This window comes from Pteropus alecto, unplaced genomic scaffold, assembly GCF_000325575.1.
Source record: "Pteropus alecto unplaced genomic scaffold, ASM32557v1 scaffold78, whole genome shotgun sequence".
Taxonomy (NCBI): Eukaryota; Metazoa; Chordata; class Mammalia; order Chiroptera; family Pteropodidae; genus Pteropus; species Pteropus alecto.
In genome coordinates this window covers 4,023,358-4,049,804 of record NW_006443124.1, presented here as the reverse complement: position 1 = coordinate 4,049,804, position 26,447 = coordinate 4,023,358, and the positions used below count along the sequence as shown (strand labels likewise).

Genomic DNA, 26,447 nt, shown 5'->3' with positions numbered 1-26,447 from the left:
TCCCTGCCTTTGTGGAACTTAAATTCTGGTGGAAGGAGACAGATGCTAAGCAAATTATATGGTTCACCAGAAGGTAAGTGCTGGGGAGAGAAGCTGGGAGAGGGAATAAGGAGGCAGAGTACTATTGGAATGTTAAAGAGTGGAGAAGGCATCATCAGAGAGTACTTGAACAAAGACTTGGCAGTGTGGGAGTGAACCTTGTGGACACCTGGGAGAAGAGAGTCCAAGCAGAGGGAACTGCATGGGCAAAGGCCCTTGGGATAGGAGCATATTAGAGGGCTCCAGGAACGGAATGGTAGCCAGTAAGGGCTGAAGCAGACCAAGGAAGGGAGAATAGAAAGAGGTGGGATGGGCATGGGTGGTACTGCAGACTGCCTGGGGCCTTGTGTGAGCTTTGGCTTCTACTCTGAGATGGGAGCCTTTGGAGGGCTTTCAGCAGAAGTGTGATATGGTCTGACTTATATTTTAGGGGAGTGGGTGTGCAGGTGTTAAAACAGACCAGTTAGGAGACTGCTGCAGTTAACTCAGGTGTGACGTGCAGGTGGCTTGGACCAGTGTGCCAGCACTTGGAATCTTGAGAAGTGGTCAGATTCTGTACTTAGTTTGAAGGTAAAATAAATAGGACTTGCTGATTGGATGTATAATGTGAGAAAGTGTGGCATCAGAGTTGATTTCTAGGTCCTTTTGTCTGAGTAGTTGAGAATGGAGAAACCTGTAGGTTTGCGTACGAAGATCAGGAATTTAGTTGTGGACAGATGAGCTTGAGAAACCTGGTGATGTGCTCAGTGGAGATGTTAGGTAGGCAGTTGATTATTCTAGCCTGGAATTCAAGGGAAGACTCAGGATGGATATGTAAATGTGGGAATCAACATACAGATGGTATTTAAATCCATGAGACTAGATGGAATTACCTAGGGAGTAAGTTGTATAGACAGCAGACGTCCAAAGACTGAGTCTCTGGACACTTCTCATGCTAAGAGGTCAGGGCAAAGAGGCGCAGCCAGCAAAGGAGACAGAGTGGGCAATAAAGTAGGAAAATCAGCAGAGTGTAATGTCACGTGTGAAGGAAGAAGTGGTCAGCTGTGTCAGATACTGCAAACAGGTCACATAATAGGAGTTCTAAGAACTGACTTAGCAATCAATGTAGAGGTGACTTTGACAAGAGCTGTTTCATTGGAGGGACAGTGAAAATATGGAGTTTATTTGAGAAAGAATAGGGCATTCTTAACAAGAGAAAAGCTGAACAAACTGAAAATCAGCTTTTCTTAGATCTATCAGAGAACTGAGGTCACAGGGCAAACCAACAAAAACGACAGGAAAATGCAGAATATACAGATCAGCTCACCTAAAGCAGAAGCTGCTGGAGTCATTAGTCAGGATTTAAATGAATTGCTGGAGGCTTAAGTATGGACTAGCTGGAGAGGTAAAAATTCTTGGGAGCTATTCTTGGCCCCCCCACCCCCTTCAGTGGGTTTTATCTCCAGAAGTTCTACTAGGTTCTCACTGTGAAGATGGCAGAAAAATTCCCTTCTAGCCATTTTGAAATACATTTTGAAATAGAGCTTTCTGTTTTCATGGCAGAAGCCTGCCCTCAGGAAAAATTACTTTGCAGGAGTCTTCTCTGACCTAGGGGCAGTTAGATGGCTTGAGCCCCCTTCCCAGTCTTCCTGTCTCACATAAAAGGGGAACAAAAAACTTAGGAACTTAGAAGGTCTCAGCCCAGGGACTCTTGCCCACTAAAAAAGAAAAAAAGTCCGGAGACAAAGTAAGCATCAGAATCCGACTCAGATACGGCAGAAATTTTAGTTATCAAACTTGAGAATTTAAAATACCTATGATTACTTTGCTAAGGTCTCTGGTGGAAAAAGTGGACAACGTGAGAACAGACGAGTAATGTAAGCAAAAATGGAAACTCTTAGAATTGAAAAGAAATGCTAGAAATAAAAACATTGTAATAGAAACAAATGAATGCCACTGATGGGCTCATCAGTAAACTGAACGCAGTTAAGGAAAGAATTAGTGAGCTTGAGGATATGTCAATAGCAATGTCCCAAACTAAAATTTAAAGAGAAAAAGGAATGGGGGTTGGGGGGGAGGGGGTGGACAGGAGAGAAAGGTACAGAATGTTAAAAAACGGAGGCAATTACAAAAGGTGTAACATAAGCATAATGAGTACCAGGAGGGAGAGAATGGGAGAAAAGAGATTAGAGCCAGAATATTGATAACTCTCGAAATTTAGGGGGATCAGAGAGAGTCTATTACAGGAGAGGGCAAAGAGTGTAGAGTTTTGTTTCTAAAACTTGTTTTGTATGCTCATAGGAGTGATCCAGGAAAGAAGGACAATTTGATGCTGCAGGTGAGAGGAGAGTTGCTGGAGCAGTGCCCTCAAGGAGGCAAGAGAAGATGGGATCTAGTGCACAAGTGAAGGGACTGGCCAAGGAGCAAGTAACAGGAAGAAGGCAGAGTATGAGGGCAGGGCTGGCAGGTGGGTGTATGTGATGGTGGGAGCTTGTGGAAGTTCTTTTCTGATTGCTTCTACTTTCAGAGTTATCAGCTGAGAGAAAGGCTGGGTGAAGAGAGATTGGAGGCTTGAGACCTTATGAATTAGTCTTCCAAGCGACTGAATGGACTAGAGAATATGGTGTGATTGCCAGGTGGTGGTAAGGGTATCTCTGAGGTCCAAATTACTGTGTTCTGTTTTACATACCCATTATAATATCTCCGTATTGTCACAATATATTACTGGAAACTTATACATGCTTCATTAGCATCTCATCACAGTAAGGATTTTGGTTCCCAGGAAAGAGGTGTCATTTGCAAAGCTAGATTGCCTCAATAGGACAATTTGCGATCCATTATCATATAATATTGCTATTATTTCCCTTGGTTATTGTATATGAACACTACTCTTGGGAGGAACTATATGGCTTATAGTTCAACAAATAATGGATACCTTCTAGATATCAAGGCACAGGATAGAGCAGTATTTAGTTTGCTTTCATGAAGTTTACATTTAATGGGAAACAAAATACATGTCAGGTGGTAAGGGTTCTGAGAAAATAGAGCAGGGTAAGGGAGCTAGAGAATCAGGATTGCTACTTTGTTGGAGGACCAGGGAAGACCTGATAAATGACATTTGAGCAGAGACCAGAGGAAGTTGGGAGTAAGCCATAGAGTATCGAGTGGGGGAAATAGTGGGCCAGGCTCATTTCCATCTCTACTTTATAAGCATATTTAATAGAGGAGACAACCATTTACGTCAACTCGCTGTCACTCTTTACAGCTTGAAACACATTCTATCCACTCTTTCTGAACTTAAACTCCATGTGTACTTAATATTTAACATTATCTTTTTCATTTTTTTGAGTATCAGACTTGGGATTTTACAGACTCAACTTGTTCTACTTAGCTGTCTTTAATATATTAATTAATCAAATTGTCACAGCCCGGTCAGTGGGAGCCCCATTAAACTGGCTGCTTCGTCCTCTCAGTACTGCCTCAGACATTTTTTTAAAGCACTCTTATTTTCTGGCAACCAGATATTCCAGGCCCACTGGATCCTGGTCCCAAAGCATGCAGTTAGTTCCTGTCCAAGGAGACCCAGTCTGGCCCAGGAGCATACATTCCACCTGATCCACACAAGAACTTGTTGCAGCAGCTGCTGGGCCACCAGGGTCCCGAATTCATACAGACATCTCCAGTTTAGCTGTCATTACTAATCCTTTTTCACTTCATTCTAATTTTTTCTATGCCTGTTTGAAACTTAACCCCTTTTTTACTGGATGAACAATGCGGTGTACTCATACAGTGGAGTATTCTTCAGCAATAAAAAGGAATGGATGACTACTGCATGTTACATGAACCTCCGAAACATTACGCTTAATGAAAGAAGCCCAACCCAAAAGGTGCCACGCTGTGTGATTCTATTTATATGAAATGTCCAGAAAAGGCCAGGGTAGGAATAAGGAGCTTTTGCGGATGATAAAAGTGGATTGTGGTAAGGACTTGCACAACTCCACAGACTTAGTAAAAATCATTGAATTTATTTTCAAAATAGGTGGATTATGGGCATGTAAATTATATCTCAATGTAACTGGTGAAAAATTAAACCCTTCCAACTTCTACTTGTATCTAATTGGTTATATTTACCCAAGATATTCCATTATATTGACTTTTTTAACTAAAATACTAAACCTGTTTTCCATACCTTGCAGTTTTTATATCTTCCTGGTCACAAATCTGCCTTATTCTTTTTAACAGCTGTATGGTCCTAGGTACGTCCAGAACATGACAATTTATTGCTCAACTGTTCATTCCTACCATTTTTCACATAGGTGCTTCATTCTTATAAAATATTTTCTTTTACCCTGGTTCAGTTTAGAATAGATTAACAATTGCTATGATTGTGACTTCCTGCAGAGCTATTGTGACAGCTTTGTTCACTGGGCTATTCCCCAAATGTATATCAACCCAAACCATCTTTTGACCTTTGGAGGGGAGGGGGTGGAAGTCCACAAATGACAAACTTGAAAATACCGAATTTAATAGAAAATTATCACATTGTAAACAATTCCATTAAGCCATTAGTTTAAAACAAAATGATGGCAATCACGTATGAAAGCTAACGACGAAACACTGGTATCAAACACAGCACTGAGAGGCCTGAGCCAGGCTCTGAACGATCTGTCCCAGAAACAAGTAGCAGCAGCTTGACACAGGCACAGAAATAGGCAGCATCCACGTGAAGGCTTGAGAGAGTAAAAGGAAGGCAGAGCAGTAGACTCATCTTGAGAACAAAGGGTAAAGGATAAAGAAAGGAGCAAAAATGTATTTCCTGATGTTCTGGGAACACTGGAGCATGCCACCCCAACCTGAGAGGGTTAGAAAGGCAGGGATTTTTAGGTGGGGAAAGGCAACTTTAGAAACATTTGGTATGTTGTTTTGTCACTCAACTCCTAAGGAAGCAGAATACACTTGTGTATTGTGACTAAACTCATAATGGAGCTGCTTAAACTGGCCCCCATCAACTTGGCTGGACACCACATTGAAATTCTGGCAGTGTCTGTTGCCCCAGTGGACCTCCTACTTATTGAGTATGTAAAAAAGAAGAGCCACAGTGAGACCTTGGAACAAAAACACAGGGCTGTGGAGGGAAAAGGGTTTCTGCCTTCCAGTGCTGGAGGGTCCCTGAGGGAGAGGAGTGGAGAGGAGTTTGACGTGGCCTGGCCCCCTTGAGGCTCTGAGTTTATCAGCAAAGCCTTCTGTTTAGCCCTACCCACCCACATCCTCCCCCAAGGAGTCCTCAAAGTTCACGGAAAGGTCAACTGAGAGACCAGGAAAAACAACTGAGAAAGTAAGGGATAGTTTTCTTTCCATGGCACTTGTTACTGACCAGAGGGACTGCCTCCCTTATACTGATTTTAGAGTTTGTTACTTAATCCGGAACAGTGATTCTCAAATAAGAGGCAGGCCTGCTCAAGAGGGGCTCTCAAAGCCTCTCCAAAGAAGTTTTGTCCAAAACAAGCCCCTCTTCCCTCTAAGTGACAGTCTGCACATAATGATGGAAATTTCTGATGGGAGTGTGGTGGTGTACATGTGAACAGTGTCAGAGGCAGAATAAAAAGCTAAAAATCCCTACTCTGTGAAGCTGACACCAAAATTATGGAGTGATGTTTTTTTCCAGTTAAATTACAAGTCATTCCTCCTGTAGCTAAACTCCACAACTAGGCTCCGCACTGCAGAGTGAAGAAAAATAAGTTCACCCATATATCTGGAGTAATCATACTAGATTAAAGAAATACAATTTTGTCTTCCTAAAGACAATTTCCAGAAAGACCTGCCCGTCCCAGTGAGATACTTGACACTAGGATTAGCACAGGCTAATCACTGTATGGTTTCTTAGAAGACTGGCTTTTCTCTGTTTCTTTCTCTTTGATACTGTACAAGGGGTCCACCAACTTGTTATGGACGAGCATTAAACCTAAAAAAAAAAAATTAAAAAGTAGTTAATGCAGGTAGAGGCAGGGTTCCACGAGTATCAACAGTAATATCCAGGAGCTCTCAAATTTTGTCCTGGAACTGATCATCATGTTTTCTCTGTGGCCCCAAAAGATACACACTATAAGACTAGGAAAAGAATTTGTTATTCCCAAAGAATTCCAGAAACCACTGGACTTTTGTAAATGCAATCTGTAGAAGAGTTGGCCATTAAAAGGTTAATCTTTTCAGCAAAGAACAAATCCTGAATTTGCTTATTCAGTAAATGAGGATTTTTCACATGAGTTTGCTTAAGGCAGTTTATATCCTTTTTAAGAAGAACAAAAGACCCTCAGTGACAGTTAAGTGCTTTTCTCACAGGGAAAGGCTCGTGCAAGAGCTGGGAAGATAAACAACCTGAGGCTCACTAGCACCGCAAAGATCCCCACCTAGCCCTTGGACTACGTCTTTTCATTTTCTTTTCTCCTCCTCAGAGCAAACAGGTCTCCAGAAATGGACCCTCACCGTCACAGATGGAAGAGAAATGACTGTATTCTGAAACAGTAGGGTTTGATTTTTATTAAAATTAGAGTTGACAATGAAAATGGCCAATTGAAAGCTAGATCCACTCCCCACTCCCGGCACACTCTGAATTTAGCCACCTCCTCCCACATTCACCCCTCCCTTACCTTTGAAATACTTGACGGTCTTCACTTTCAGCTCCAGGGTGGCATCCTCGTCACACACGAACACCGTGCGGGGATGCTGCTGGAAGGCAGACACGGTCCACATATGGTTCACTCCCTCCTCAATGGCCTTGTACAGAGCAAACGCCTTGTGAGCACCTGTGATGAGGATCATCACCTGGGGATCAGAAAACAAGGCTGTGATGGAGGAGCAGCGGAACCGGAAGTCCAGGGACCTGAATTCTAGTGTGGCTGCCCCAAACCGCTGTGAGGACTACTATTTTTATATACCATCGTAAGTCGTTGGCATGCGACACACTGTGCTCCATCATACGGTGCTCCATGCTCCCATGTGTTATCACACAAGTAGCCTGAGGTAGGCAGCATCGTTATCACAATGTTCTGTGATAAGAAATGGGCTGGGGGGATGGTTAAGTAACTTGCCCCATGTTCCTGCCCATCACCAGTAGTGCCTCCAGGCACCTTTGATGGTGACTGTGCAAGTGCCCTGTAAACAGATGTGCCACACAGAGGCCCACCTTTTATCTCAACAGTTCTGACACTGGGTCCCAAGGGGTCCTAGGCTAGGTAAGTTTTCACAATCACAAACTGAAAAAGATGGGTCCCAATCTGCAAGGGGGCCTTGGGAGCAGTGGTGAGAGTTATCTCCATGGCCTCTAAGGTTGAATACCAACAAAGTTCCCCCTTAATCTGGTCACTTTCAGTTCTGAGTATTAGACCTACTAATGAGACTTGGGGTAGTACCTTTTGTTTAAATGAAACAAAGGCACAGACTCCCCTCAACAGTTAAAATATCAAGAAAGTAAGTGTTGGACAGTGATTGTAAAAACTCAGCTTCATGGATTTCCTCTCATTGTCACTCACTTGTACCATGGAGTTGTGACAAGATTTACTGTTTCTTTTTTAAAAGATGGGAAAACAGGCATAGAGAGAATGTGACTTTGTTCAGGACCGCAGAACTTTTATCAAAAGAGAATTTCCTGATTTCCAGCCCCAGGTCCTTTCTCAGATTACAGTACACTCACATACAGGGAGGGTTTATAAGCTGCAAGTTAAGAAGAGCAGAATGACCTCTCTAGATGCTGATTTAAGGATGCGCAACAGAAATATGGTGCCATCATGCATTTTGCAAAAGTTCACTTTAGACAGGGAACCTTTTTCACTGCTTCAGATGTTTGTTTACAGACTTGGGCAAAGAAGCTTGAAGCTCAAAGGTCTGTAACTGTTTCCCACTGAATATAACCCAGGAAGAGAAAAAGCTTTTAAAATTCTAATGAAAGATGGTAAGGAAGTTGGAACCACAAAAAATTCAATCATTATCCAACTTTCTAGGGAAGAACTTAATAAATTCAGTTCAAGACACTTATATTTCAATCATATGTCTCCACAGTTATGAATCCCTGAGCACAGGGCTGTATGTAACTACAAACATCCTTCACTTCAAACAGTGACCTCCACCAACTGCAGGGAACCAGAAGTTTCCTCTCAGTACCTGGGCAGGTGCGAATTCATATTCAGACATTATTGGTGCTGGGCTCCTCTCCCTCTGCCTGTGAGGAGCTTGAAAGGGGTACATCAGCAGAGGCCAGGGAGCCTGCAGTCCCTGGGCAGTCAGCACTCAAAAGGACTCACCTCACACCGGGAGTAACGGTGCTCCCCAAAGAGGGTCAGTTGGGATTTTATCCTTATTTATAATGTCTTAATTTCTAATACAAAAGTATTCAGGTGGTACCTGCACAGTTGAAGTTTTTTAACAGCCAAAAGACTAGTTCAATCCCCCTGTGAAGGCCTACGGACCCCTTGCACCCTTACCTCTCTAGCATCCATGACAGTGCCCACACCCACCGTCAGGGCCATGGTGGGCACCTTGGCGAGATCTCCATCAAAGAACCTAGCATTGGCCAGGATGGTGTCCATGGCCAGTGTCTTCACACGGGTCCGGGACACCAGACTGGAGCCTGGCTCATTGAAGGCTATGTGTCCATCGGGACCGATACCTGCCAGGGAGAGACAGAGCAGCCCTGTCAGTTCCAGGAATCCAAAATTTCAAGGGTGGACTATCTCTCTTTCTCCACCTGGAGTCTGCAAAACTCCTTAAAAACTGTGTCTCCTCATTCACCCCTGGGCAGGTACACTTAAGCCTATGATCACCCCTTCCCCTTTCTTCTCATTTCTATCTGAAGTACACACAACCATTGTTAACTTGCTGCCACCCTCAAAAAGCTAAGTAAGGGGTACTTCAAATAGCTTCTGCCTCCCCAAATCAAAGTGCAACTTCTCTCTTGCTGGTAGTCAGGGGTCCTGTGTCTAAGATAGAGTCACAGAGAATGAAACACAGGGCCTGGACAGGGGCTGCCAAGTTTATAAAATCTCAGAACATGAGTGTTCCCAGCCTCTTCCTCCCCACCTTGAAATAGAGAAGGGTTAAATCTAGAGCAGAAAAGGTCAATCTGACTTCAAACCCCTGTGGGTGACTCTAGAGATGGTGACATGGAAATTTAAGAGGGCAGCCCAGGGTAGGAACAAGGGCACAAATCTGTTCCCACCTTCTCTCCACTGCTCTGGCCAGCTAACCTTGGGCAAACCACACAACTTCTCTGGGGTTCAACTGGCTATAGCATGCAGGGGCTGAGTGTGGAGTCTTAGGGAACTACGCGAGTCTGTGATTTTTATCTGTTTAGATAAGTCCCATGACCGAGCTGTAAAACCTTAAGATACAACTTCTCTGGGGTTCAACTGGCTATAGCATGCAAGAGCTGAGTGTGGAGTCAGGGAACTACGCGAGTCTGATTTTTATCTGTTTAGATAAGTCCCATGCCTGAGCTGTAAAACCTTAAGACTGGGAAATAGAATCTCAAAGTCAAAATTCAAACCTCTTAATTTACAGATAAGGCATTGAAGTGCAGAAAGAGGAGATGTCCAAGATCAAAGCCGCTGGGTAGCAGAGCCAGGGCAGGGAGCTAGGCTCCCACTCGGCCTTCCCTGCCTCCTGCAAGGAATAAGTGACCCCCACTGTTGCTAGCACAGAGAGAAGAAGCTGTTTGGAGACAGGCATGTGTTCTAGCCATGCTGGGTCTGGCCTGGACACCTACTGCAGTGTCAAGCTCACCTCCAACAAACAGCTCAATCCCGCCTGCAGCCTTGATCTTCTCTTCGAAGGCGTCACACTCAGCCTGCAGGTCAGCTGCATTCCCATCCAGAATGTGGGTGTGTTCTGGGTGGATGTCAATGTGCTTGAAGAAGTTGTTCCACATGAAGGAATGGTAGCTCTCCGGGTGGTCTCGAGGAAGGCCTGTGGGGCCATGGCCATGCTTAGTCATGCCTAGGCCGAGCCAGAGCCTTCCTCCCAAGGAGGATGCCAGGATATCCTGATCCCTAGAGATGCTCTCGGGAATGCTCATCAGAGAACCTTGGGTGCCAGCCCTCTGACCCTCACCCCCTTGGGATAGGCTGAGCTGGTATCCCTAAGCGTCTACCCACCACCACCACCACCTGTGACTATGGAATTGAGCCAAAGTAGCTGCACATCAGGGGCCTGAGGAATCCCCTCACTTTGACCTCCTTTTCACAAGGGAATGACCAAGGGAGGCCAAAGTAACTCTGGGCTTCTGGAAGTGGCCTAGACACCTGGGGGTAGGGCAGGGCCCCTCTGGGACAGGCAAAGGAAGCAAGCACTCCATTCACCCTGAGCTTCCCACTCCCAGTTATACGCTGCTCAGCCCAAACCCCAACTTGAACACCAAGTGGTTGGAGAGAATTATTTCAGGACTTGCCAAATGGGATTTTTTTTTTTTTATCCAAGAAGAAAAATAATGTTTAAAGTGAATATTTAATGTTTAATGTTAAACATTAAGAATGTTTACAGTGAGCCTTACAAAGGAAGAAAATTCTGACATGCTACATTATGTTAAATGAAATAAGTCAGTCACAAAAAGACAAAATACCACATGTGAGGTACCTAGAGCAGTCAGATTCATAGAGAAAGTAAAATGGTGATGACCACGGGCTGGGGGAGTGGGAAATGGGGAGTTGGTATTTAATGGGTATAGCGTTTCAGTTTTGCAAAATGAAAAAAGTTGTGGAGATTGGTTGCATGACAATATGAATGAATGTGCTTAACGCTACTGAACTTACATAAAAATGGTTAAGGCAATAAATTTTATGTCATGTATTTTATTACAATTAAAGTTTAAAGTGAAGCCATTACAAAAATACAGGGGGGCGGGGAGTGGAAGGAGGTGACAGAGATCGAGCTGTAGCTTTTCAGCAGTGGAAAGGACATCAGTCTCAGCTCCCCTCCCAATGTACCTGGCAGAAAGGGGAGCTAGCAAATGAACACTGGAGAGAAAGTCCATATACAGACACTGGGGACACACTCTAGCCACGCTACCATTTCCAGGCATTTGTTCCAAAAAGAAATGGCATGGAATTGGGGAGGAGGCAGAGGAGAAAATACTCAAATATTTATTAAGTGCTTGCTCTAAACAAGAGGTTTCCACATCTGTTGTATCATTTAATGCTTACAACCTATGAGGTCAGTTTTATTTATTACCCATTTTATAGCTGAGTAAACCAAGGCCTGGAAGAGACAGATATCAGTAATTGAGCCTATCACCAAATGCCACTGGTTCCCTGAGACATCTGCATTCCACTCTAGGGCCAAGCCTGTGAGGTGAAAAATACAACTCCTGGAATCAGGTAAAGACCTTGAAAGAGGAAGACTCACCCACATATTCATCCATGTTAAAGGTCTCAACATATTTGAAGGACAGATCTCCATTCTTATAGTACTCAATCAGCTTCTGGTAGCAGCCAAGTGGGGTGCTCCCTGCAAGAGAGGCCATAGCCATGAACATCCTTCAGATCCCAGTTCCTAGAAGCCCAGAGAGCACCCAGGAATGAGTCAGGGCTATTCCACAGGGACAACCTGTCAGGTCTGAGCGAAATAAGTCAGATCTGAAGTGCTACCCAAATGCTCCAATCCTAACTGCCACGCATCAATTGCTTGTTTATTGCCTATTTCCTCACTAGATGGTAAGCTGTCTTTGTTTTCTGCTGAATCTTGAGTGCCCAACACACTGATGATTAAAATGACTGCAACTGAGTGAATGTCAGACTTAATTACTAACATGACACTTCCGGAGCAACTACTGTGTGCGAGGCACAGGGAGGCTCGTGGTGGGGATGCAGAGGAGTGAGAGACATAGTAGCCACCCTGGAAGAGCTGTCTAGGAGTGGGGACAGGAAGCAGTAATGTCAGCTGTGATGGGGTAAGCACAGGCTAGCCTGAGGGTTCAGGGAAGACAACCCCAGGGTTGAGTCTCATTAAAAAGTCAGTCTAAAACAAAAAAGACAGGAAGACTGCTATAGACTAAAAGACTACAGATGCATGAAGCCTAACAACACTGGATTCATTTTTTTTAAGTTATGAAAAGTGTAGACAATTAGGAAAAAAAATTTAATGTAGTATGTCTATTACATGATATTGTGATGATTTTTAATTTTCTTAGGTATGATAATGGTATGGTGGCTATGTAAGAGAATGTCCTTATTCTGAAGGGACAGGTGCTGAAGGACCTAGAGGTAAAGGATGTCAGGATGTCTGGAACTTCCTTTCACATGGTTCAGGAAAAAAACTGTGTTTGTACAGACAGAACAGGAGCCAGAAGAGATGAAAGCAAATGTGACAAAGGTAATAACTGGCGAATCTATGAAAATAGTAGTGTACTATTCTTTCAACTTGCCTTAATAGTTGAAATTTTTCAAAAGAAAAAGACTGAAAGAATAAAAGCCTCACCCAAATCAGATCACCGTTTTTACAATCCATTAATGGCTTCTCATTTCACTCTGAATAATATCCAGCCCTAACAAAGGCTCTACATAACCTGGCCCCTGGTTACCCCTCTCTCCCTTACTCATCTTGCTCCAAACAATTCTACCTCAGGGCCTTTGCACATTCCCTTTGCCAGCAATGCTCTTTCTTCAGGTATCTGCATGGTTATCTTACACCACTTCAGGCCCTTACTTAAAATTTTCCTCAGAGACCTTCCTTGCTACCATATCCAACACTACAACCCCTACCCCTGCCTAGATACTCCCTATCCTCCTTCCTTCATCTTTCTCCTTCTCTCTTTTCACTATCTAACATACTTGGTATTTTACTAGTTTGTTTATCATCTGTCTCCCCCTACAATTTAAGTTTCAGGAAAGCAGGAATTTCTCTTTTGTTCATTGCTGTATCCCTAGCACCTAGAACAGCTTGACATATAGCAGGCATTCAATAAATATCTGCTGATGAATGATAGTGGTAGCCCCCCCTCCCAACCCCACCCAAAATAATCAGCCTGTCCCTGTGACATGGCCTTAGCCATGTCTGAACTGTACAGCTTTCCTGTCTTTCCCCTGGGCTTGTTCACTTCCATCTAGTCCATCCCATCAATTCTGTAAGCTCCCCAATACCCAGCCAATAAATTCCTTTTCTGTTTAAGTTAACTAGAGTTGGTTTCTGTGGTTTTCACCCAGAACCCTGCCTGGTGCTTGCTTCATCTAACAGATGGAATGTTCCAAGGAACCTATATGGATATGTTGTGCTGGTTCAAGTGTGATAGGAAGGGGCTAGCTTAGTTGTGGAGGGCCCTGAGTGCCACTCTGAGGAGCTTGGATTTGATTTTGCAGATCATGGGGAACTAGGGAGTGTTTCAGCAGAAGCCCAGACTCTGACCCAGTTAGAAAACAGGATATTAGCGCAGCCCCCATATGGCCTGGGGTATTGGTGGTTTCACAGTATTCACAGATACTGGTCCCACAAACCTCCAGTACAGAGGTGAGTAAATGTCAGCCTACAGGCCAAATCTAGCCCATACAGCTCATGAGCTAAGAATGGTTTTTACATTTTTTTAGGTTTTTAAAAATCAAAAGAATATTATTTTGTGACATATGCAAATTATATAAACTCAAATTTCAGTGTTCATAAATAGAGTTTTATTGACATTCATTTATGTATTGTCTGGCTGCTTTTGAGCTGCAAGGGCAGTGTTAAGTAGCAACAGAGGCTGTATGGCCAGTGAAGCACAAAATATTTACTATCTGGCCACTTACAGAAAAAGTTTGAAGACCTCTGTTCTCGTGGATGGGCCTTTGGGACAAATCCACCCACTTCTGAAACGTAATCAGGACATTTGCTTTGAGGGGCTGGAGTAAAAATATCTTCCTATAAAGACAACATTCTGATTTTTTTTCCCAAAGAAACTAGCACTGTTCTTCACTTAGGTCCTGTGTTTAATTAAGCCTCACAGAAAATGTTGTGACTATCTTCTCAATTCTCTCAAGGATGGTGGGACAAACTAGTAGCACTCCAGATGCACAGAAAAATTAATTCGCTGCATAAAATGTATGCCTTAGGGCACTGGGACTTAATCCAGTTAAGGAACCCTGGCTGACGGGGCTGACTTAGGATGCAGCCATAAATCAAGTTCTTCCTGCTCCAGAACTACTAAGGAACAGGCAGCAACTAAACCAACCCACAGAGGAAGCTGAGACCTCTGTTTTTTAAGTCCAGGGAGCAGGGGAGTTGTTCACTCATAGTACCAGTAGCTCAGAGCCCTCCTTGAAGTTCCTTGGCTGAGTAAGCCTGACCTGGCTTTCTAAAATCCCCTAATGCCCACTCTCTCCCCTCTATCCATGGCACCCTCTCCATCCAATAACGCACCAGTGGGGAGCCCCAGGGTGAAGTACTTGTCTGGTCCTGGGTTAAACTGGATGATGCGGTTCCTGATGTATTTGGCGGCCCACTCGCTGGCCTGAGAATAGTGGTCCAGGATGATGAGCTTCATCTTGTCCTGCAAAAGGCAGGTGACAAAAGGAATTAGTTGTAAGGGGTGGGGAGAAAAGGATGGAGATGGTTGGGGGAGAGGGGAGAAGCCTCTCTCACCCAGCAACACCCTCTCCCCAGGCAGTCTGAGTCAGGAAGAGGACGCACTTTCAGTTCACTGAGGAGTTAACAGCTGGGCCCAGTTCCTCCACTGCCCACCGGGAGGTGCCGCTGTGGTACGGCTCTGGGTTCTAATCTCCATTTCTTCATTTACCAAGGGCAGGATCTTGCTCAAAGGACCCAAGTTTCCTGAGCCTGTTTTCTCATGTGAAAATGGGGACAAAGTAACTACCTGACAAATTTCACGATGGTGACTATTAAATGAAAAAATGCATTTAACCACACAGTATTCAATATGTTGGCTATGATCTGGTAGTTCGACCCAGCCAGCCCCTTTTCTCCACCCTTCCACTTCTACCGCAGGATAGTCTCTACCACCCTCCTCGCCCCCTTCCTCAATAACTAGAGGAGCCATGGTTTTATCTTGAGCCACCAGAGCAGGTGGGAGCCGTGGGCTTGTCTGGAGAGGTGTGTCTCTCACTACGTGCTCCCCGCACCTGCCGGCCTTGCTTGTGGAACTTCAGTTTCCAGGAAAAGCACGCTCCGGAAGGAGGGGAGGGCGTTTGCTCCCCAGCACTGCGCTCAGAGTGGGAAGGCCCGAGGCGGACGTGGCCGAATCGGCCATCCGTGGGGTACAGGAGTGTTTCCCCCACCACGGTGGAGATCCTATCGCCCCCCTCCGGCCCTGCCTAGGGAGGGGGGCCGAGCAGATCGATGGGATTCGGGCCCTGGGGTAGCGGAAGCTGGGGCAGTGCCCAGACACTCGCCTGTGCCCACCTCAGCTAGAGAGGAAAGTCCACGCCAACCCAGGCCAGCTCCCCGCTTACTCGGACACCTACCGCGTCGGCTGCAGCGACCGCGCTGACGGCCCCGCCCCGCGCTGGTCACAGGGCCCGGGTCACGAGTTGTCAGGCACCGCCCACGGGGTGGATTCTGCGGGGCGGGGTGGGCTCTGCATCGCTCCGGGCCACCCACCCACCCTCATCTCTAGCAGGCCGGGGCCACGCAGGCCAGGGAACAGCCCTGGCAGGCGGGGCCTGGAGACGGGATTTGTGTAGGAGGAAAGAGATTGGCGGACCCAGGCGGCTACCAGGAATGCAGCCCCCAGGCCTGGAGGCTGGGGCTGTTTTAGTGCTAGGGGTGGGGTGCGGGAGGAAGGGTAGAATCCCTTACTCAGAGTCTCCTGGCGTTGGTCCTGGCTCTGCCTTCAATTTCTTGTTTTTTGTTTTTTTATTTTTTATTTTTTTATGTCATTTCTTCCCTTAGATATTACAGCTATTATATTGTTTTTAAATATAATTGTTTTTTTTTTTCTGTTTTTGTTAAAGGTCAACCTTTGCAGCAGCATATATTAGAGAAAAAGGTAGGTCCCTGGTCTCCCCAAACCCTCTCCCCAAGATAACCATTGCTAACAGTTTACTCTAAATTCTAAATTGTTTTTCCTTGAATATACTTAAATTATATTTTACAGAAATGCGAACACACAACACATACCATCCACAATCAGCTGGGTGGCCACATTCTCCAGTTCCTGTGACTCTACTTATTATGGACAGCCCAGGGGGCACACCCCTCCCTTTGGCCCAACTCCAGCTCCAGACCGTCTTCATCAAGGTCGGCTTAAAGAGGTGAGACCCTGATGAGGCAGGGATGTGGAGCTGCTAATACCTTTACAGTTCCAGGGGCATGTCCTCTGGCCTCAATGTTGGTGTAGTTTACTTTTAATTCAGTCAGAAATCTCATCTCAGCATGAGGATTACAGAATCTCAGTGAGATCCCAGCCCCAGTCTTCCAATACATCAGATGACATGAGCCCGGTATGTAGCAGCTACCTCTAGATCTTTCCAGGAAGAGCGACTTCATATGACTTTAATAGGGTCTGTTTCCCTCTCTGTAGGGAAGCAGTGCAGGGTCTCCTAAGCCTGGAGGCTCTGGAGTCAGACTGCCTGGGGACTGGTGAGGAAGACCTGGGTGTAGATTGTGGTCTAGCCAACCTCCACTTTTTGAGTGGGTGACTCAAGCAAATGACTCAATTCTGTAGCTCTCAGTTTTCTTATCTGGAACATGGGAATTTAGTGGAAGTAAAGTAAAACTGACCTCATATGGCGATTGTATTAAATGAAATATTAGCACAGTTTGGCATTCACGGCTAGCCGGGATTACCCCTTATTTCCTTCTACCCTCTTTACAGCCCATTCTCTAATCCTGAAATGCTCTCCATCCAGACCTTCTGCCCACTTGTGCCCACTCCATGCCTGGGTTGAAATTATTACCCATATCTATCTTCTCATCTTCTTGTTTTGGAACTAAAGTCGACAAAAGAATTGTGAGTTCATCCATACAGTGGAACACTCTGTAGCTCTTGTGTGGGTGAATGTTTTTATACTCTCTAATATACCCTTGCTTTGGGTCAACACCCTGCCCCTTTGTACACTGCACGCCCCTGCCCCCCACTCCCCAATCCTACTTGGTTTGTGAGTTCATGTGGGTTTGATGGAGCTGGCCCTACCAGTTAGAGACTTCCATGCCCTGGAAGTTACTGGTTCAGAGTTGGGTAGCTGTGGAAGACACTAACCCAACAGCCAGTCACAGCCTCCTTTCTCCCTTGCTGTTCTCAGTGTAGAAGATGGAAAGTCAACTACTCTTCCAGCTTCTCAGTTCCCAGGGAGTGGCCAGGTAACCTAGTTCTGAAGTAATAGATTCTGGGAAAATATTTTACTTTCTGAGAAAAGTGGAAAAGCCCACTTGGCAAAGAAGTGAGAGTTCCTTCCAATAGCCATGTGAGTCAGCCATCTTGGAAGTGGATCCTCCAGACAAGCCTTCAGATGACTACAGGGCTGGTCAGTATCTTGAGTGAAATCTCATGAGAGACACCGAACCAGAATCACTCAGCTTAGTTGCTCCTGAATTCCTGACCCATGGAAGCTGTAAGATAAAGAATATTTGTTTTTTTAAGCTGCTAAATTGTGGAATAATTGGTTGTGCAGCAATAGAAAAATTCCACAAGTGGAGTGATTGGTGGGCAGGGGAGTCAACCCTTATCTCTCTCCCTTGTGCCAGGAGGTGCACCATCTGACCATGAGGAACACTGCTCCTCAGCCCCACACTCCTATACTGTGCTGCCCTCCACAGGGTTTGTGGAATCTCCAGCCAAGGCTTTTTGTCCTGTTACTTGCCGTCTTCTGCCTTCTAATAATCTGAGGCCATGTCTTGCCTTCGTTAATGATAGCTATATCCTTCTGATCTTTGCATTTCCCATGCCACCTAGCTCAGTGCTTTGTGAGTAAAAGCCAAAGCCACACATGTTTCTGAGTATGGGTTCTGGAGCCCAGTGCATTCACATTCCACATCAACTGCTTATTAGCTGGGGTACTTTCTTAACCTATCTGTGCCTCAGTTTCCTCAATTACAAAATAGGGATAATAATAGTAGCTACGTCATAGGGCTGTTATGAGATTTAAATAAGTTGACTTTGGTAAAGCATTTGGAACTGGGCCTGATACATGGCAATTGCTCAATAAATAGCAGTTATTAGATTGAACCGTATACATTGCCATTTTTCTGCATCAAAACTTAAATATTGGTAATTTTACATAGTTTAACATAATAGTATTATTTTTTCCACCAGTTATTTTCAAAGAAACCGTCCAGCAAACAAAAAACAATTAGAATTGTTGTTAATGCCTCTAGACCAATCACGTTAATGAGGATCCAAATCAGAACTCGGAGCTTCTCTTAAAATCCTTCTTGCATCATTCCTCTTCCTGCTACCAGGCAACCCTTCGCCATGTTCATTCTGCACTAACTAGAAAATCTCTTTGCCTCAACACCATACCCCACATAACAAGCCCCAGGGAATTCCCGCCTTGCCCTTTCTTCAGCTTAGCTCCATTCTCCTCTTCCTTATAGTTCATTTCTCTCAGTCCTTTTCGATGCAGATGCCTTGGTTTGGCTTCTCAGTTGTCCCTCTGTCTTTCTCATCTCAACAACCCATACAGGAAAGTGTCAAAAACTGGCTTCTTAGAGAGCAGAAGATAGGGGGAGAAGCTGAGGGGGCAAAGGCAAAATTCCTTTTTACTTTTTTAAAAAAATTTAATTACGGCAAAAAGCACATAACATGAAAACTTACTGTCTTAATAATTTTTTAAATTAGTTTCAAGTATACAGTACATTGGTTATACATTTACAGAGTTTATGAAACAACCCCCCTGACTACTCTTATCTTCCCTCGGGCTCTACACCTAGTCATTAAATTACTGCTGACTGCATTCCCTATACTGTGCTCCCCATCCCCTGTGACTCTCTATCAACTACTAATTTGTACTTCTTTAAGCCTTCACCACTTTCACTCCCAGCCTCCTCTGGCCATCATCCAGTTATCCTCTATATTTGTGGATCTGTTTTCAATTCATTTGTTCTTTATGTTCCTGAGATTCCTCGTATCAATGAAATCATATGGTATTTATCTTTCTCTATCTGACTTATTTCACTCAGCATAATCATCTCTAGGTCCATCCATGTTGTTGCAAATGATAGGATTTTTTTTTTTTATGGCTGAGTAACATTCTATTGTATATATGAACCATAACTTCTTTATCCAATCATCCATTGATAGGCATTTAGGTTGCTTCCATATCTTGGTTATTTTAAATAGTGCTGCCATGAACATAGGGGTGCATAGATCTTTACAAATTATTGTTTTGGTTTTCTTTGGGTAAACACCCAGAAGTGTAATTGCTGGATGAAAAGGTAGGTCCATTTTTAATTTTTTGAGGGACCTCCAGTTCCGATTTGGATCCTCATTAACGTGATTAGTCTAGAGGCATTAACAACAATTCTAATTGTTTTTTGTTTGCTGGACTGTTTCTTTGAAAATAACTGGTGGAAAAAATAATACTATTATGTTAAACTATGTAAAATTACCAATATTTAAGTTTTGATGCAGAAAAATGGCAATGTATACAGTTCAATCTAATAACTGCTATTTATTGAGCAATTGCCATAATGCCTATACCAGTTTGCAATCCCACCAACAATGTATGTGGGTTCCCTTTTCTACAGATCCTCACCAACACTTTTTGTTCTTTGATTTATCGATGATAGCCATTCTGACAGGTGTGACTTAATCATTTTTAAGTGTACAGTTCAGTAGTGTTAAGTATATGCATATGGTTGTACGACCAGTTTCCAGAACTTTTTCATCTCGAAAAGTCGAAATTCTAAACCCAGTAAACACCAATTCCTCCATTTCCTCCTTTCCCCAGTACTTCACAACCACCATTCTACTTTCTCTCTGTGAATTTAATTACTCCAGATACCTTTTATATGTGGAATCATACAATAGTTGTCTTTTGTGGCTGGTTTATTTCACTTAGCATGTTCTCAAGGTTCATCCATGTTGCATCATGTGTCAGAACTTCCTTTTAAGGGCTGAAAATTATTCCAGTGTGTGTATATACCACATTTGGTTTATTCATTCATCTGTTCATGAACAGTCGGGTTGTTTCCACCTCTTGGCTATTGCAGAATTCCTTTTAAAGGGGAGAATGAGCACAAATTTAGTAATTTTAGGCTCCTTCGCCAGGTAAAGACAATATAATAAACTGCATGATTGCGTGGTTCAAACGTAAAATGGGGAAGCATGTCAGAGCTCCAAAAGAGCAATATAGAGCAGAGCCAGACAGACGTGGGTGGCATATCCAGGAATAGACTCCAGAGCCATGCTGTCTGGCTTTGAATCCTGGCCCTACCCCTTACTGACTGGATAACTTCTGGTAAGTCACTTAATTTCTTTGTGCCCGAATTGCTTTGTGCATAAAATAGGAAAACTAGTATCTTCCTTATAGTATGTCCTATTATTACCAAGAGTAATTACCTCAGGAAGGAATAAATGATTAACACATGTAAGGCACTTAGAACAGTGCCTGGCACAGAGTTAGCATTACTAAGGGTTGTTATAATTATTACTAGAGTTTTGAGGTGGGCCTTGAGAGAGAATTAGGATTTGGTCGTTGAAGAGAAGGAGGGGGCATTACAGACAAATATGACCAAAGGTAGCGGGGTAGGCACAGAAGCTGTAGGAGTAGTGTTTCCAAATTTAAGAAATAAAAACACAGGGCACCCAGTTAAATTAGAATTATTTCTAATTGCCTACGCATATGGATTTGGAGATAAAAGAAAAATATTGCATGAGACATACTTATACTAAAGTCATATTTGTTGTTTACCTAAATTAAATTATAAGCCTTTTATTGTATTTCCCAGGTGATTTGCCTCTCCTTAATAGTTCCCCATTTTGCAGAATTTCCTTATAAAATCCCTCCAAGTTACAGTCTGAGTCCATTTACATTTTAATGTGGTTTCTGTAGTGGTCACATCCAACTTATTTTGTTCTTGGCCATTGAACACTCATTAATGAGAAATCGCTCTCAGCAATAACATTATGAGCCAGTATATGGAACATGTATTGGCATAAAGTTAACAACTCTGAGAACTGCTCTTCTAGTTTGATTGGTTGAAGCACATAGCATCTTTCATAGCATAACTTGCTTTTCCTTTCTTCAGATTGCATGGCATTTCTTGATCAACAACTTTTTAAAATGTCCACTAACAAAAAGAAGCACTGTCATCAATTTTTATTCTTTTTTTTTCCCTCAGTGCTACACATGATGACCCACTCTTCTTGTGCTGAAAGAGTACTTAGTAACATCCGAGTAAAATAATTGAATTTTTCAGTGGATGAAATCTAATTTTAAAGAGAGTCATAGCAAGTGGTGCAATAATTATCCACTTTGGCCTGAAATTTATTTTCCTGTTCGTACCTAATATTGTCCCTTTTCAGAACAGCTTTGATACTAAAAGGGATAAACTTTTATTAATTCTTTTTAACACTTGACAAGTTCCTTTAAGCAGTGGAGTACTTCAATAACACTGCTTTTCTTTCAATTTGCATAATCTACTGCTAAATTGATATTGAAAACTATGAACAAGAAATAACTAGACTTCATTCAATGCATTATTTCAAAAGTCAACCAGAATTTTGGGGTCCTTTTTTTTAAGAATTGAAGTATAATGTCAGTACTTAATTTAAGTGGAGGATTCTCTCAACTGCATTCGTTAAAGAGAGCCAGTGGTTTTTGAATATGAGAGAAATGAACAATACTGAATACCAACGAAATCACCAAAATCCTTAAATTACTCAGTTAGAACAGTGTAAATGTCGAAGTAGGAGAACAATTTCATGAGTTCCTTCGGTCTCAATAGAAAAGACAGACACTACCAAGAAGCATTATGCAGAATATGAGTAGGACAAGCATCATGTTCCATAGAATTATACATGCTTTATTTCAACTTGAATAATCATTGTTTCTACCCTTACGCAGACATCCACCAAAAGTTGAATCCAACAAAAGTAGGGAGAAATTTCTCATTCTTTTTTATATATACAAAGAACTGCATGTATTTAATATGTATAATTTGATGATTTTGGACATATGAATACACCTGTGAACCATCACTATGATCAAGAGTCTCTACAAAAATTTGCTACTGTTTCTGAAGTTTCATTTGGAAAGAATTTTACTTGCAATAGCCTTGTAGGCAAGCCTTTTTCACAAGAAAAATATTGCACAAAAGAAAAGTTGTTTCTGCATTGTGCATTGTGATCACCTGCATTGTGGCTATGCCACAAAAAGGTGAGACATTTAGATCTTTGATAATCTGTGTAATAATAAACGGAGCTATTACATTTTTATTATGGAAGTAGATTTCATCCTAGCGTTTAAAAATTTGCTTGCAATTTTAGAACGAGAAAACACTTCTAGTAGTAGTACAAAGTTATTTGAGCCGAAAGACATGATGATATACAGTGTGGAAGGCCATTACATTTCTACCACAATTATTTTATCCTCTTAATCTGAATTTCTCTTAAAAAAAATTGTTCGTTTATCACTTTCCTTAGGACTAGTTGAGGAAATTATATATCTCTTATGCTTACCTGTTAATATATGCTGATTCACATCTGACTTCATGCCTTTTTAAATGTTAAATGAATAATTGCATACTGCAGAAAGCTTCAAAAGGAATTTTTCCCCATTTAGTAAATGTCCGCGGCTCAGAAAGTTCAGCACAAAATTCACGCTTCCTTTTTCGTATTTGGGGATTCAAGTATTCACAAAAAAAAAAAAAAATAGATAATGCAAACCACTACAAGGATCAAAGAGATTGAATTTGATAATCTCACAGCTGCAACAGTGCATCTGTCACTCACAAGTCTCAACTCATAACTGTTAAAAGGGCTCCAAACTTGCGAAGTAACCTTAAGTTGAACTTGACATTTGATGCAAAAAAGATGAATTTCCTGTTTGTCTGAAAATGAGAACTGTACTTTTAAGGCAAAATCTCCCTCACAAAGCCAGAGCTTTGTGATTTAATGTAAAGTTTTGGGAAGGGTGGCACTAGGGCCAGTGGACTTTCAGAAGAAGTATTTAGGGATGTAAGGACTTTCAGCCGTGTCAGTGTATCTCTGAAGCAAGGTTGCCTTTGACTCGCTGACTTCAAGCGTGGTCCCTAGTGAGACACTTGCTGATTGGCTGTTGTCTAGCGTAGAGGCTATCACTGATTGGCTGGTTTTCGGAAGCTTAGGCTGCCATGGATTTGCTCACTTTCAGAAACATAGTTACTGGGGTGAGAGTATTGCGATTAACTGATTTTCAAAACAGAAATCGTAAGTTATCTCTTATTAACTAATGGTGGCTACTGTTCACGACTTGGCATTTTGGCCAGAGAACAGTATTTTCCTTTCTTGAATATGAAAATAAGTACCTTTAATCCCCAGTCTCCCCTTTTCCCCAGCCAAACTAGAGATCTTAAGGAATTGTGCAGCTCTTTATTTGTAGGAATATGCTTTTCAGCTAGTGTTGCTATTTAAGTAATTTAAGTACCAATTACTGTGAAGGAAAATTGCTCTGATGCATTTCTGTCATTTACTGAAAAGAGCTGAATACAAGCCATTCAGGGTGTGCTGACGGTCAATACAGGGGATGCAGGACAAAATGTAGGACATGTCTTGTATATACAGGTACCTCTGTGGAGAAAGTGCGAGGGGATGGGGAGGAAGCCCCATCTGATTCTCATTTCTTTCTAGAAGGGCACTTATTGTAGTCCTGCTTGTTAAAGGAAAATATTGAAAACAGCCTAAAAGTCCATCAGTCGTGAACTGGTTGGATAAAGTTTTGCACGCCTATAAAATGGAATATAATGCAGCCATTAAAAAGTAGATGGAGTTCTGTGAACTAATGTGAAGACTACCACGAGAGTTAGGTTTAAAAAAACGAAATGCAGAACTCCATGTATGGGATCATTTGTGCTAAAGTATGTGTGGGGTCATGGAGGTAGAAATAAATATATGTTCCTTCCTATATGTATAGATTATGTTTAGAAGGGTATTCAAGAAGCAGTCTTGAGGATCTCTGGTGGGAGGAACTGAAAGGCTAGGAGGCTGAAGGGCAGGGAGCAGAAAGAGTCTTCCTTTTTATGGCATGTCCTTTTGATGTTGTTTCATTTCTTTATCCTTTGTGAATGCATTACCTATACTAAATGAGTTTATTATTTAAAAGCAATGATTTAAAAAAAAAAATCAGATATATGACCTGGACAGGAGGCACAGGTTTGATGTTGGGTGGGGGTGGACAGGATGTTTTCTGAGCCTGGTGATCCTTCTACACCAAGGTGGACCTCAGAGGCTGGCTGGTCAGCTGTGTGGAATGTTTCCCACATCTGAAGTCTCCTCCACATCGCAGAACACAGGAAATAGCCTGGGGCTGGAAGGGGAATGATGTCACCCACAAAGCAAAATACCAAGAAAGAGAGCTCACAGTAAATCTGCTTAATTGCACAGGCAGCCAGAGGGAACAGGGGCCAGTCTAATTATTCTCTGTAGATATCACTTCCGGGGAGCTCTCTGCTGACGGAAGTAAAAACCAAGTAGTGTCTTCTATTGTTTCCTCATTTGGGAATCAGTCTGTTCAGAGCATGATGGCTCCTTTACTGCAAAAAAACAGTCTCTACAGCACAAAACGTGTTACAGCGAGATGGTATGACAAAAACTTTTAAAACTAGAGGGATTGGGAGCAGTGGAACCCACTGTAGCAAATCACCATCATCATAGCAGCTAATACTTACTGAGCATTTATTGAATCCTAGGGACCGTTCAGATGCTTTGCATGCATTATCTCACTTAGTCCTTAGAACAGCTCTATGAGTTAAGCACAGTTATTCTAATTTTAATGATGAGAAAACTGCATACGGAGATTTAGAAATTCACCCGAAGTCATGTCAGCGGCTGATCGGGGTGGTTTGAACCCAGGCTGTCTGTACTCCTGGCCTTTTGATCATATTGCCTCCAAAAGAGGGTTTCTCTAAGCACAGCCTAAAAAACAATTAAAAGCATCAAGCATTCGTTACATACCTACTGTGTGCCTGGGGCTTGGAGAAGTCCCATGGGAGACATTTGATGTTTCTGAGTACCTGCATAACTCCTGGAATGGGATTTTTAAAAATTGAGATGAAATTTACCTGACAAAATTAACCATCTTAAAGTGAACAATTCAGTGGCATTTAGTATACTCACAATGTTATGTAACACCTTGATTTAGTTCCAAAACTTTCATTACTTCATAAGGAAACCCACTATCCATGAAGCAGTTTCTCTACTTACCCTTCCTCCAACCCCTGACGAGCACCAAATCGGTGTTCTAGCTCTGGATTTACCTACTCTGGATATTTCATATAAATGGAGTTATACAATAAGTGTCTGGCTTCTTTCACTTAGCACACTTTTCTTGAGGTTGATCTACATTGTAATATGTATCAGTACTTTCTTCCTTTTTATGGCTGAATAACATTCCCTTGCATGCACATACCACTATTGTTTATCCATTCACTCCAGGATAGATATTTGGGCTGTTTCCACCTTTTGGCTATTCAAATAATGCTCCTGTGATCATGCATGTACATGTACTTGTTTGAGTACCTGTTTTCAGTACTTTGGGATGTATGCCTACAAGTGGAATTTCTGGGTCATATGGTAATTTTATAGTTTAACTTTTGAGGAACCGCCAAATTGGAAGGTGGTATTTTGACGTTAGTATATTTCCTTGGTACTTTGGCTTTATCCTATCCAAGAAAAGGAGAGCCCCTTTCTAGGTGAATAAAAGAAACAGTGTGGTGTAGTGGAGAGAAGACACAGACTGACCTGGTTTTGAATCTTTGTCAGTAGCATGTGCATAGCTTAGTTATAAGCCTCTTTAAGGCTCAGTTTCCTTATCTGTAGAAATGGAGATGATTGTACCATCCATCCATTAATTCAGTGAACCTGTTGAAGGCTTACTGTGGGCCAGGCACTGAGGATAGAGTGAGCTGTCATGTAGTGTACAGAGAAAGGGATGGGAGGCAGGGAAGAAGGGAGGACCCAGGAGCAAATTATTCGGCAAAGGGAAGACTCTTTTTTGTCGTGAGAATAATCACTCCTTTCAATCAGATGTAGTCACTGAGCCCATTCAGGTGGTCCTGTGTCTTATTCCTCTCTGTACCCAGCCACCACAGGGCCTACAGAAAGACATGTCATTTAGGGTTCTGGGTGGCAAGTAGCAGAAATTGAGCGGCTCTGTTTAACAAAGATTACTGAGAAGAGATGAGGATAGCTCCCAGAATGAAGGAATGAAACAATCAGCCCTCTTGGAGGTGAGGAAGAGACCAGGCACTGACAGGCTTCTCAGTCCCAGTGCCTTGTCACTCTGCACGCCCCCCCCGACCCCCCCCACCCGCCCCGTCCC

General features: G+C 42.9%; 2 protein-coding genes across 6 annotated transcripts in view; one reads left to right on the top strand and one right to left on the bottom strand.

Annotated features, from left to right (window-relative positions):
• Positions 1-4,523: 4,523 nt before the first annotated feature.
• GNPDA1 (glucosamine-6-phosphate deaminase 1) lies at positions 4,524-15,589 on the bottom strand. Of its 4 annotated transcripts, none has more exons than XM_006922986.3 (7): positions 15,453-15,589; positions 14,392-14,521; positions 11,410-11,511; positions 9,793-9,975; positions 8,496-8,680; positions 6,666-6,840; positions 4,524-5,980 (listed from the first exon to the last, which is right to left on the bottom strand). In XM_006922986.3, exons 2-7 carry the CDS (start codon positions 14,513-14,515, stop codon positions 5,880-5,882), a joined length of 870 nt encoding a protein of 289 aa, XP_006923048.1. In that variant the 5' UTR covers positions 14,516-14,521; positions 15,453-15,589; the 3' UTR covers positions 4,524-5,879. The 4 variants fall into 4 exon arrangements, with proteins under 4 accessions (XP_006923048.1, XP_006923049.1, XP_015453551.1 ...); XM_006922987.3 differs by having other exon boundaries at positions 15,391-15,476; XM_015598065.2 differs by lacking the exon at positions 15,453-15,589 and adding an exon at positions 15,381-15,403.
• The window catches only part of LOC102895193, a 16,834-nt gene continuing 1,892 nt past the window's right edge, over positions 11,506-26,447 (top strand). Inside the window, exons 1-3 of one of the 2 annotated variants that reach the window (XR_003043450.1) lie at positions 11,506-12,375; positions 15,942-15,976; positions 16,085-16,241. Coding sequence is in view for 1 of the 2 variants with exons in the window: in XM_015598066.2 (XP_015453552.1) it covers positions 16,087-16,241 (155 nt within the window). In the remaining variant the exon portion in view is untranslated. Of the gene's footprint in view, positions 12,376-15,841; positions 15,977-16,084; positions 16,242-26,447 lie in introns of those variants that run through there. The other variant, XM_015598066.2, reaches the window with a different exon arrangement.

Bases quoted from the DNA above. Each gene is read 5' to 3' on its own strand.
- GNPDA1 (XM_006922986.3), bottom strand. From the start codon at position 14,515: ATGAAGCTCATCATCCTGGACCACTATTCTCAGGCCAGCGAGTGGGCC. The intron at 11,512-14,391 runs GTGCGTTATTGG...CCTCTCTTGCAG, and splicing joins CACCCTGGGGCTCCCCACTG to GGAGCACCCCACTTGGCTGC. The intron at 5,981-6,665 runs GTAAGGGAGGGG...TTTTTTTTTTAG, and splicing joins GACCGTCAAGTATTTCAAAG to GTTTAATGCTCGTCCATAAC.